Source organism: Oncorhynchus clarkii, chromosome 16, assembly GCF_045791955.1.
Source record: "Oncorhynchus clarkii lewisi isolate Uvic-CL-2024 chromosome 16, UVic_Ocla_1.0, whole genome shotgun sequence".
NCBI classification, from domain to species: domain Eukaryota; kingdom Metazoa; phylum Chordata; class Actinopteri; order Salmoniformes; family Salmonidae; genus Oncorhynchus; species Oncorhynchus clarkii.
Window position 1 is genome coordinate 504271 of NC_092162.1, and position 13214 is coordinate 517484.

At 46.0% G+C, this 13214-nt stretch overlaps 1 protein-coding gene across 1 annotated transcript in view; it reads left to right on the forward strand.

Annotated features, from left to right (window-relative positions):
* Positions 1 to 13214, forward strand: part of LOC139367853 (signal induced proliferation associated 1 like 2) — a 306546-nt gene that overhangs the window by 98059 nt on the left and 195273 nt on the right. The window contains exon 3 of the mRNA XM_071106185.1: positions 10415 to 11633. Coding sequence (XP_070962286.1) covers positions 10794 to 11633 — 840 coding nt within the window. The 5' untranslated portion in view covers positions 10415 to 10793. The remainder of the gene's footprint in view (positions 1 to 10414; positions 11634 to 13214) is intronic.

The following is a 13214-nucleotide window of genomic DNA, read 5'->3' on the forward strand; positions in this document are numbered from 1 at the left end:
ATAAGTAATCATTGTTTTTGGGCAGAATAGTGTGAGGTGTTAAGTGTTGTTGAAGGTGCATCTTGGTAGGTTCAGCTCAGAAGATGCCTCCCTGGTCAAACTGCAGCACTAGGTGGTAGGTTCAGCCCAGAAGATGCCTCCCTGGTCAAACTGCAGCACTAGGTGGTAGGTTCAGCCCAGAAGATGCGTCCCTGGTCAAACTGCAGCACTAGGTGGTAGGTTCAGCCCAGAAGATGCCTCCCTGGCCAAACTGCAGCACTAGGTGGTAGGTTCAGCTCAGAAGATTCCTCCCTGGTCAAACTGCAGCACTAGGTGGTAGGTTCAGCTCAGAAGATGCCTCCCTGGTCAAACTGCAGCACTAGGTGGTAGGTTCAGCTCAGAAGATGCCTCCCTGGTCAAACTGCAGCACTAGGTGGTAGGTTCAGCTCAGAAGATGCCTCCCTGGTCAAACTGCAGCACTAGGTGGTAGGTTCAGCTCAGAAGATGCGTCCCTGGTCAAACTGCAGCACTAGGTGGTAGGTTCAGCTCAGAACATGCCTCCCTGGTCAAAGTGCAGCACTAGGTGGTAGGTTCAGCTCAGAAGATGCCTCCCTGGTCAAACTGCAGCACTAGGTGGCTGCCTAATCTTTATAGTATTAATTCAATAGCATCTCTGTAGGTTTAGTCATAAAGATTTGTCATAAAATATATTACCTTTTATTGTGGCATAAACACAACCAGTCATGATGTTTTCATCTGATTGTCAAACAATCCTTTCAAAGGGCTCCTTACTAGGCTATGCGCTCAAGTTCATCCACTCACAACATATTTCATCCTCTAAACAGTGGTGATTGGAAAGAGAGATCTGTTACACAAAACATAAAAAAGTGAAATGACATTTGCCGATTGTCATAAGAATGAATGCCTCCATTGCTGTCCGCACGCCTCGGCCACTGATTTCTGCCTTGGCAACATGTCAGTGTTCTCGTATAACCACACCTAATTTTGGAGCGTAGGCTATGCCACCATTCCATGGCTATGCCACCCTTTATATGGCTATGCCACCCATTCCATGGCTATGCCACCCTTTATATGGCTATACCACCCATTCCATGGCTATGCCACCCTTTATATGGCTATGCCACCCTTTATATGGCTATGCCACCCATTCCATGGCTATGCCACCCATTCCATGGCTATACCACCCGTTCCATGGCTATGCCACCCATTCCATGGCTATACCACCCGTTCCATGGCTATGCCACCCTTTATATGGCTATACCACCCGTTCCATGGCTATGCCACCCTTTATATGGCTATACCACCCGTTCCATGGCTATGCCACCCTTTATATGGCTATCCCACCCATTCTATGGCTATGCCACCCACTCTATGGCTATGCCACCCGTTCCATGGCTATGCCACCCACTCCATGGCTATACCATCCACTCCATGGCTATGCCACCCGTTCCATGGCTATGCCACCCACTCCATGGCTATGCCACCCACTCCATGGCTATGCCACCCACTCCATGGCTATACCACCCATTCCATGGCTATGCCACCCACTCCATGGCTATGCCACCCACTCCATGGCTATGCCACCCACTCCATGGCTATGCCACCCATTCCATGGCTATGCCACCCACTCCATGGCTATGCCACCCACTCCATGGCTATGCCACCCACTCCATGGCTATGCCACCCACTCCATGGCTATGCCACCCGTTCTATGGCTATGCCACCCGTTCTATGGCTATGCCACCCATTCCATGGCTATGCCACCCATTCCATGGCTATGCCACCCACTCCATGGCTATGCCACCCACTCCATGGCTATGCCACCCACTCCATGGCTATGCCACCCACTCCATGGCTATGCTACCCACTCCATGGTAATAGCCTACAGTTCTCTTGACATTTTGTTTTTAATTATTATTATTATCACTATTTATCAAATCAAATCAAATCAAATTTTATTTGTCACATACACATGGTTAGCAGATGTTAATGCGAGTGTAGCGAAATGCTTGTGCTTCTAGTTCCGACAATGCAGTAATAACCAACAAGTAATCTAACTAACAATTCCAAAACTACTGTCTTGTACACAGTGTAAGGGGATAAAGAATATGTACATAAGGATATATGAATGAGTGATGGTACAGAGCAGCATAGGCAAGATACAGTAGATGGTATCGAGTACAGTATATACATATGAGATGAGTATGTAAACAAAGTGGCATAGTTAAAGTGGCTAGTGATACATGTATTACATAAGGATACAGTCGATGATATAGAGTACAGTATATACGTATGCATATGAGATGAATAATGTAGGGTAAGTAACATTATATAAGGTAGCATTGTTTAAAGTGGCTAGTGATATATTTACATCATTTCCCATCAATTCCCATTATTAAAGTGGCTGGAGTTGAGTCAGTGTCAGTGTGTTGGCAGCAGCCACTCAATGTTAGTGGTGGCTGTTTAAAACCTCTTACTTCTACCCCCTCCTTTTTCGAAAATTCTGTTAAAAATCGCGCAACTTTTCAGCGTCCTGCTACTCATGCCAGGAATATAGTATATGCATATGATTAGTATGTGTGGATAGAAAACACTCTGAAGTTTATAAAACTGGTTAAATCACGGCTGTGACTATAACAGATCGTGTGTTTCATTGAAAAACGCAAGAAAAACTGCTCTCTGAAAGCTAAAAATAATTTCCATAAGTCACTTCCACCAGTTGTTAAAAGAGAACAGAATTTAATGGCGATCTGCCTAAAATTCATACAAATTCCGCACGATGGCGCCATTGTCCTCATTTTCAATTGAATTAATTGTTGGAAAATCCATCTATCTGACCTCCAGTTTCCCAGTCTTCACCCGGATGCAGTTGAGGAAGATATTAGAAGCCATTGTTTTTGCAAGTGAAGACCTATTGAAAAGACATCGCCCTGTAATCATTTTGATAGATTATAAACGTTTACTAATACCTAAAGTTGGATTACAAAAGGATTTCGAAGTGTTTTGTGAAAGTTTATCGTCGACTTTTTTAATTTTAAAAAATTACGCAGCGTTTAAAAACAATGATTTTTTCTGAATGACACAGCTCCCATACAAAGCTATTTTGGGTATATATGGACCGTTTTAAACGAAAAAAAGACCCAATAGTGATGTTTATGGGGCATATAGGAGTGCCAAGAAAGAAGCTCGTCAAAGGTAATGAATGTTTTATATTTTATTTCTGCGTTTTGGGTAGCGCCGGCTACCGCAAAATCTGTTGTTTACGTGTCGTGCTGGCATTTTGGGGGGTGCATGCTATCAGATAATAGCTTCTCATGCTTTCGCCGAAAAGCATTTTAAAAATCTGACTTGCTGGCTAGGTTCACAACGAGTGTAGCTTTAATTCAATACCCTGCTTGTGAATTTTGATCAAAGATTGAGTTGTAACGAGTACATTTAGCATTTAGCGTAGCGCATTTGCATTTCCAGGGGCATATGCTCAAGAAGTTAACAGTCTGATGGCCTTGAGATAGAAGCTGTTTTTCAGTCTCTCGGTCCCAGCTTTGATGCACCTGTACTGACCTCGCCTTCTGGATGATAGCGGGGTGAACAGGCAGTGGCTCGGGTGGTTGATGTCCTTGATGATCTTTATGGCCTTCCTGTGACATCGGGTGGTGTAGGTGTCCTGGAGGGCAGGTAGTTTGCCCCCGGTGATGCGTTGTGCAGACCTCACTACCCTCTGGAGAGCCTTACGGTTGAGGGCGGAGCAGTTGCCGTACCAGGCGGTGATACAGCCCGCCAGGATGCTCTCGATTGTGCATCTGTAGAAGAGTGCTTTTGGTGACAAGCCGAATTTCTTCAGCCTCCTGAGGTTGAAGAGGCGCTGCTGCGCCTTCTTCACAATGCTGTCTGTGTGAGTGGACCAATTCAGTTTGTCTGTGATGTGTATGCCGAGGAACTTAAAACTTGCTACCCTCTCCACTACTGTTCCATCGATGTGGATAGGGGGGTGTTCCCTCTGCTGTTTCCTGAAGTCCACAATCATCTCCTTAGTTTTGTTGACGTTGAGTGTGAGGTTATTTTCCTGACACCACACTCCGAGGGCCCTCACCTCCTCCCTGTAGGCCGTCTCGTCGTTGTTGGTAATCAAGCCTACCACTGTTGTGTCGTCCGCAAACTTGATGATTGAGTTGGAGGCGTGCGTGGCCACGCAGTCGTGGGTGAACAGGGAGTACAGGAGAGGGCTCAGAACGCACCCTTGTGGGGCCCCAGTGTTGAGGATCAGCGGGGAGGAGATGTTGTTGCCTACCCTCACCACCTGGGGGTGGCCCGCCAGGAAGTCCAGTACCCAGTTGCACAGGGCGGGGTCGAGACCCAGGGTCTCGAGCTTGATGACGAGCTTGGAGGGTACTATGGTGTTGAATGCCGAGCTGTAGTCAATGAACAGCATTCTCACATAGGTATTCCTCTTGTCCAGATGGGTTAGGGCGGTGTGCAGTGTGGTTGAGATTGCATCGTCTGTGGACCTGTTCGGTAAGCAAATTGGAGTGGGTCTAGGGTGTCAGGTAGGGTGGAGGTGATATGGTCCTTGACTAGTCTCTCAAAGCACTTCATGATGACGGAAGTGAGTGCTACGGGGCGGTAGTCATTTAGCTCAGTTACCTTAGCTTTCTTGGGAACAGGAACAATGGTGGCCCTCTTGAAGCATGTGGGAACAGCAGACTGGTATAGGGATTGATTGAATATGTCCGTAAACACACCGGCCAGCTGGTCTGCACATGCTCTGAGGGCGCGGCTGGGGATGCCGTCTGGGCCTGCAGCCTTGCGAGGGTTAACACGTTTAAATGTCTTACTCACCTCGGCTGCAGTGAAGGAGAGACCGCATGTTTTCGTTGCAGGCCGTGTTAGTGGCACTGTATTGTCCTCAAAGCGGGCAAAAAAGTTATTTAGTCTGCCTGGGAGCAGGACATCCTGGTCCGTGACTGGGCTGAATTTCTTCCTGTAGTCCGTGATTGACTGTAGACCCTGCCACATGCCTCTTGTGTCTGAGCCGTTGAATTGAGATTCTACTTTGTCTCTGTACTGACGCTTAGCTTGTTTGATAGCCTTGCGGAGGGAATAGCTGCACTGTTTGTATTCGGTCATGTTACCAGACACCTTGCCCTGATTAAAAGCAGTGGTTCGGGCTTTCAGTTTCACGCGAATGCTGCCATCAATTCACGGTTTCTGGTTAGGGAATGTTTTAATCGTTGCTATGGGAACGACATCTTCAACGCACGTTCTAATGAACTCGCACACCGAATCAGCGTATTCGTCAATGTTGTTGTCTGACGCAATACGAAACATGTCCCAGTCCACGTGGTGGAAGCAGTCTTGGAGTGTGGAGTCAGCTTGGTCGGACCAGCGTTGGACAGACCTCAGCGTGGGAGCCTCTTGTTTTAGTTTCTGTCTGTAGGCAGGGATCAACAAAATGGAGTCGTGGTCAGCTTTTCCGAAAGGGGGGCGGGGCAGGGCCTTATATGCGTCGCGGAAGTTTGAGTAACAATGATCCAAGGTCTTTCCACCCCTGGTTGCGCAATCGATATGCTGATAAAATTTAGGGAGTCTTGTTTTCAGATTAGCCTTGTTAAAATCCCCAGCTACAATGAATGCAGCCTCCGGATAAATGGTTTCCAGTTTGCAAAGAGTCAAATAAAGTTCATTCAGAGCCATCGATGTGTCTGCTTGGGGGGGGGGGTATATACGGCTGTGATTATAATCGAAGAGAATTCTCTTGGTAGATAATGCGGTCTACATTTGATTGTGAGGAATTCTAAATCAGGTGAACAGAAGGATTTGAGTTCTTGTATGTTTCTTTCATCACACCATGTCACGTTAGTCATAAGGCATACGCCCCCGCCCCTCTTCTTACCAGAAAGATGTTTGTTTCTGTCTGCGCAATGCGTGGAGAAACCCGTTGGCTGCACTGCCTCGGATAGCGTCTCTCCAGTGAGCCACGTTTCCGTGAAGCAAAGAACGTTACAGTCTCTGATGTCCCTCTGGAATGCTACCCTTGCTCGGATTTCATCAACCTTGTTGTCAAGAGACTGGACATTGGCAAGAAGAATGCTAGGGAGTGGTGCACGGTGTGCCCGTCTCCGGAGTCTGACCAGAAGACCGCCTCGTTTCCCTCTTTTTCTGAGTTGTTTTTTTGGGTCGCTGCATGGAATCCACTCCGTTGTCCTGTTTGTAAGGCAGAACACAGGATCCGCGTCGCGAAAAACATATTCTTGGTCGTACTGATGGTGAGTTGACGCTGATCTTATATTCAGTAGTTCTTCTCGACTGTATGTAATGAAACCTAAGATGACCTGGGGTACTAATGTAAGAAATAACACGTAAAAAAACAAAAAACTGCATAGTTTCCTAGGAACGCGAAGCGAGGCGGCCATCTCTGTCGGCGCCGTGTGGCTCAACCTCACCCCAAAAAAAAAAAAAAAAATTATAAAAAATAAATAAATAATAATAAATTTTAAAAAACGGTACACCGTACCCTCACTATTTATTTTACCGGGAGACCGTACCTCCACTATTTATTTTACCGGTACACCGTACCTCCACTATTTATTTTACCGGTACACCGTACCCTCACTATTTATTTTACCAGGACACCGTACCCCCACTAATTAAACCTTTTGGGGGAAGAAACCTCTGACTCTCCTCCTGAACTGCCACCGTAGGCCTACATAGCACAGTCATTGGTTTAGCAGCACTGCCATTGGTTAAGCAGCACAGCCATTGGTTTAGCAGCACAGTCATTGGTTAAGCAGCACAGCCATTGGTTAAGCAGCACAGCCATTGGTTAAGCAGCACAGCCATTGGTTAAGCAGCACAGCCATTGGTTAAGCAGCACAGCCATTGGTTAAGCAGCACAGCCATTGGTTTAGCAGCACAGCCATTGGTTAAGCAGCACAGCCATTGGTTAAGCAGCACAGCCATTGGTTAAACAGCACAGCCATTGGTTAAGCAGCACAGCCATTGGTTAAGGGTTGGAACATTCATCGCAGTGTGTAATCACCCTTGTTGTATTTACAACATCAGCAGCTATCTTGCAAATCTAACTTTGTTCTGTGCTTCTCCCAGCATGCACTTCGTATGGATCATTTGATTGAGACCACACAAAATAGGCTATAGGTGCAATTAATATTACTCACCCAGCAGAGAATCAGAGATGATAGCACACATCGAGATCAAATCAAAGACACATATTAAGCAGATGTTATTGCAGGTGTAGCGAAATGCTTGTGTTCCTAGCTCCAACAGTAATATCTAACTAAATGCTTTTGTTCCTAGCTCCAACAGTAATATCTAACTAAATGCTTGTGTTCCTAGCTCCAACAGTAATATCTAACTAAATGCTTGTTTTCCTAGCTCCAACAGTAATATCTAACTAAATGCTTGTGTTCCTAGCTCCAACAGTAATATCTAACTAAATGCTTGTGTTCCTAGCTCCAACAGTAATATCTAACTAAATGCTTGTGTTCCTAGCTCCAACAGTAAAATCTAACTAAATGCTTGTGTTCCTAGCTCCAACAGTAAAATCTAACTAAATGCTTGTGTTCCTAGCTCCAACAGTAATATCTAACTAAATGCTTGTGTTCCTAGCTCCAACAGTAATATCTAACTAAATGCTTGTGTTCCTAGCTCCAACAGTAATATCTAACTAAATGCTTTTGTTCCTAGCTCCAACAGTAATATCTAACTAAATGCTTGTGTTCCTAGCTCCAACAGTAAAATCTAACTAAATGCTTGTGTTCCTAGCTCCAACAGTAATATCTAACTAAATGCTTGTGTTCCTAGCTCCAACAGTAATATCTAACTAAATGCTTGTGTTCCCACAATCTAATTATATATCCTAATAAACAACTAATTCTAAAACACAGAGAAATATAGACATTTCATCAATTACAAATGCCCATGACCCTCCCTAAACCCAGCTGTAGGACTTTTTGAGGATCTGGGGATCCATTCATCGTCTCCTGAGTGGGAAAAGGCGTTGTCGTGCCCTCTTTACAAATGTCTTGGTTTTTTTGGACCATGATAGTCTGTTGGTGATGTAGACACCAAGGAACTTTAAACTCTGTGAATGGGGGCTTGTTCGGCCCTCCTATTTCTGTAGTCCACGATCATCTCCTTTGTTTTGATCACGTTGAGGGAGAGGTTGTTGTCCTGGCACCACACGGCCAGGTCTCTGACCTCCTCCCTATAGGCTGTCTCATCGTTGTCGTGACAAACTTAAATGATGGTGTTGGAGTCGTGCTTGTCCATGCAGTCGTGGGTGAACAGGGAGTACAGGAGGGGACTAAGAACGCACCCCTGAGGGGATAAGCAGGAATCAGAAGGATATTTGCCAAGTGGAGGGCGAGGGAGAGCTTTGTGTTCATCTCTGTGTGTGGAGTAGAGGTGGTCTAGAGTTTTTTTCCCTCTGGTTGAACATGTGACACGCTGGTAGAAATTAGGTCAAAATAATGTAAGTTTGCCTGCAATAAAGTCCCCGGCCAATAGGAGCGACGCTTCTGTATGAGCATTTTCTTGTTTGGTTATGGCCTTACTTAACTAGTTGAGTGCGGTCTTAGTGCCAGTATTGGTTTGTGGTGGTAAATAGCAGATCTACTCATTACTCTGCATGGTCTTGTCTTAGTAGCAAACTATCTCTGTTCTGTTCTCCTCTCTATACTATCTCTGTTCTGTTCTCCTCCCTGTACTATCTCTGTTCTGTTTTCCTCCCTGTACTATCTTTGTTCTGTTTTCCTCCCTATACTATCTCTGTTCTGTTCTCCTCCCTGTACTATCTCTGTTCTGTTCTCCTCCCTGTACTATCTCTGTTCTGTTCTCCTCCCTGTACTATTTCTGTTCTGTTTTCCTCCCTATTCTATCTTTGTTCTGTTCTCCTCTTTATACCAAATATATTCTGTTCTCCTCCCTATTCAATCTCTGTTCTGTTCTCCTCTTTATACCAAATCTCTGCTGTTCTCCTCCCTATTCTATCTCTGTTCTGTTTTCCCCCCTATTCTATCTCTGTTCTGTTTTCCCCCCTATTCTATCTCTGTTCTGTTTTCCCCCCTATTCTATCTCTGTTCTGTTCTCCTCCCAATACTATCTCTGTTCTGTTCTCCTCCCTATTCAATCTCTGTTCTGTTCTCCTCTTTATACCAAATCTCTTCTGTTATCCTCCCTATTCTATCTCTGTTCTGTTTTCCCCCCTATTCTATCTCTGTTCTGTTCTCCTCCCTGTACTATCTCTGTTCTGTTTTCCTCCCTGTACTATCTTTGTTCTGTTTTCCTCCCTGTACTATCTCTGTTCTGTTTTCCTCCCTGTACTATCTTTGTTCTGTTCTCCTCCCTGTGCTATCTCTGTTCTGTTTTCCTCCCTGTACTATCTCTGTTCTGTTTTCCTCCCTGTACTATCTTTGTTCTGTTCTCCTCCCTGTGCTATCTCTGTTCTGTTTTCCTCCCTGTACTATCTTTGTTCTGTTTTCCTCCCTGTACTATCTCTGTTCTGTTTTCCTCCCTGTACTATCTTTGTTTTGTTCTCCTCCCTATACTATCTCTGTTCTCTTTTCCTCCCTGTACTATCTCTGTTTTGTTTTCCTCCCTGTACTATCTCTGTTCTGTTTTCCTCCCTGTACTATCTTTGTTCTGTTCTCCTCCCTATACTATCTCTGTTCTCTTTTCCTCCCTGTACTATCTCTGTTCTGTTTTCCTCCCTGTACTATCTGTGTTCTGTTCTCCTCCCTGTACTGTCTCTGTTCTGTTTTCCTCCCTGTACTATCTTTGTTCTGTTCTCCTCCCTATACTATCTCTGTTCTGTTTTCCTCCCTGTACTATCTCTGTTCTGTTCTCCTCCCTGTACTGTCTCTGTTCTGTTTTCCTCCCTGTACTATCTTCGTTCTGTTCTCCTCCCTATACTATCTCTGTTCTGTTTTCCTCCCTGTTCTATCTTTGTTCTGTTCTCCTCCCTATACTATCTCTGTTCTGTTCTCCTCCCTATACTATCTCTGTTCTGTTTTCCTCCCTATACCATCTCTGTTCTGTTCTCCTCTCTATACTATCTCTGTTCTGTTCTCTTCACTATACTATCTCTGTTCTGTTCTCCTCCCTGTACTATCTTTGTTCTGTTTTCCTCCCTGTACTATCTTTGTTCTGTTCTCCTCCCTATACTATCTCTGTTCTGTTTTCCTCCCTATACTATCTCTGTTCTGTTCTCCTCTCTATACTATCTCTGTTCTGTTCTCTTCCCTATACTATCTCTGTTCTGTTCTCCCTATACTAACTCTGTTTCACTGTTCTGTTCTCCCCATGTAGCCATCCTCAGAGTTCCCTTGTTTTCTCACTGTGCTGCAGTGTTAACATTCTCTAACATTCTTGTTCTTCTTCTGCCTTTGTCTTCAACCAGCAGATCACATCCAGCTCCTTCAGCTGTCCTCCTGAATTAGCCGAGGCTTCGTGAACTAAGATTAATACACACTCTGAACACACTCCAATGCAGCAGAGAGGAACAAGGCACTGTGAAGAGGAAAATACTGCTTTGCCTTTGACGAACTCACAGTGAAAGGAGAAAAAGGACGGAAAATTACTTTTAATCAACGCTTATTAGTGGTTGGTCCCTGGACATCCAGATGCCTTGTGTCCATTGCCACACCAGCGTGCGAGATCGACCCCTAGACTCCTTGACCCAGGAAAACAACCTTCTCCTCAGTAGCCTTCTCCCATGTCTGAGTCTCACCATGTAATGCAGACAGAGAGGGGAGTTGAGAATCTGTCTGCTACAGGATATGAGTGGTGATCACACTGCCACAGACGACGAGACCTGCCTGCAGGGAGGAGGAGGTGCAGGGGAGGAGCAGCAGAGAGCCATGCAGCCACAGTCTGAGGAACTCTTGACCAGGAAACTAAAGGCCCTGAACGGCAGCATGGGGCCCCCAGCCCAGGGGACACAGCAGGGCAACAAGCCTGATGGTGGTGGTGGTGGGGGGAAGACCAATGGGACAGGGGAGACAGGGGGGACAGGGACCACAGCCATGCCCAAGATGGGTATCCGAGCCTGGGCTACAGACTGGCCTCCCGCCCCCCGGAGGGATATCTGTGATGGAGGATGCCAAAACTCCCCCAAATACGAGAGCATCGTCACAGCGTTCCATAACGACCAGCAGCCTCTCGAACAATCAGGAGCGGCGATACAGTCACATGACCAGCCCCCTATAAACTCTGACTACAGTGAAACTGTTGAGTCGGGAGAGGATCCCAGATACAGTCTGTCCGACCTATTAGGACGCTCCCCTTTAAAGGGGGCGGGGCTCCATCCCATCCGCCAACGTTCCAACAGTGACGTCACCATCAGTGATATCGACAGCGAGGACATTATAATGGACGGTACTGCAGTGAACCCCAACACCGGCGCAGCTCTCCACCGGGAGTACGGCAGCACCTCCTCTATCGACCGGCAGGGCCTGAGCGGGGACGGGTTCCATACGCTGCTACGGGGTTACCGTATCGACACCTCAGACCACACCCTCCACACCCTGACACACCCACATAACTCCATGCCCCGCCCACTGCTGGGGTTACCTGAGCTGCTGCAGCGCTATGATACCTCCCTCTCTCCCAGCCTGCAGGTAACTACTGGCTTTATATTCTCTCTCTCTGTCTCTTTCTCTCTCTCTCTCTCTGTCTGTCTGTCTGTCTGTCTGTCTGTCTGTCTCTCTCGCTCTCTCTTTCTCTCTCCTCCATCTCTCCCTCTCTCTTTCTCTCTCTCTCTCTCTGTCTGTCTGTCTGTCTGTCTGTCTGTCTGTCTGTCTCTCTCTCCATCTCCATCTCTCTCCCTATCTCTCTCTCTTTCTCTATCGCTCTCTCTCTCTGTCTCTCTCCCTCTCTCTTTCTCTGTCTGTCTGTCTGTCTGTCTGTCTGTCTGTCTGTCTCTCTCGCTCTCTCTTTCTCTCTCCTCCATCTCTCCCTCTCTCTTTCTCTCTCTCTCTCTGTCTGTCTGTCTGTCTGTCTGTCTGTCTGTCTGTCTGTCTGTCTGTCTGTCTGTCTCTCTCTCCATGTCCATCTCTCTCCCTATCTCTCTCTCTTTCTCTATCGCTCTCTCTCTCTGTCTCTCTCCCTCTCTCTTTCTCTGTCTGTCTGTCTGTCTGTCTGTCTGTCTGTCTGTCTGTCTGTCTGTCTGTCTGTCTGTCTGTCTCTGTCTCTCTCGCTCTCTCTCTCTCTCTCCTCCATCTCTCTCTCTCTCTCTCCATCTCTCTCTCTCTCTCTCTCTCCTCCGTCTCTCTCTCTCTCTCTCTCTGTCTCTCTCTCTCTCTCACTCTCTCCTTCTCCATCTCTCTCTCTCTCTCTCTCACTCTCTCCTTCTCCATCTCTCTCTCTCTCTGTCTCTCTCTCTCTCTCACTCTCTCCTTCTCCATCTCTCTCTCTCTCTCTCACTCTCTCCTTCTCCATCTCTCTCTCTCTGTCTCTCTCCCTCTATTTCTCTCTTTCTCTCTCTCTATCTCTCTTTCTTTTCGCTCTCTTGCTCTCTCTCTATCTCTCAATCTCAAAATTAGATTTTAAAGTGTTTATTGGCATGGGAAACATTGCCAAAGCAAGTGAGGTAGATAATAAACAAAAGTGTAATAAACAATACAAATGAACGGTAAACATTACACTCACAAAAGTTTCAAAAGAATCATGACATTTCAAATGTCAAATTATGTCTATATAATTTGTAATTGTATTTATTAAGGATCCCCATGTCACGTTCTGACCATCGTTCGTGTGTGTTTTCCTTGTTTTAGTGTTGTTCAGGACGTGAGCTGGGTGGGCATTCTATGTTGTGTGTCTGGTTTGTCTATTTCTATGTTTGGCCTGATATGGTTCTCAATCAGCGGCAGGTGTTAGTCATTGTCTCTGATTGGGAACCATATTTAGGTAGCCTGTTTGGTGTTGGGGTTTGTTGGGTGATTGTTCCTGTCTCTGTGTTTATTGTCACCAGATAGGCTGTATAGGTTTTCACGTTACGTCTGTTGTTTTTGTACTGTTCGTGGTTTCTTCTTTATTAAATATGTATCAAGAATACCACGCTGCATTTTGGTCCGACTCTCCTTCACCTAAAGAAAACCGTTACACCCCATTAGTTCCTGCCAAGGCAGCAGCTACTCTTCCTGGGGTTTATTATGGATCCCCATTAGTTCCTGCTAAGGCAGCAGCTACTCTTCCTGGGG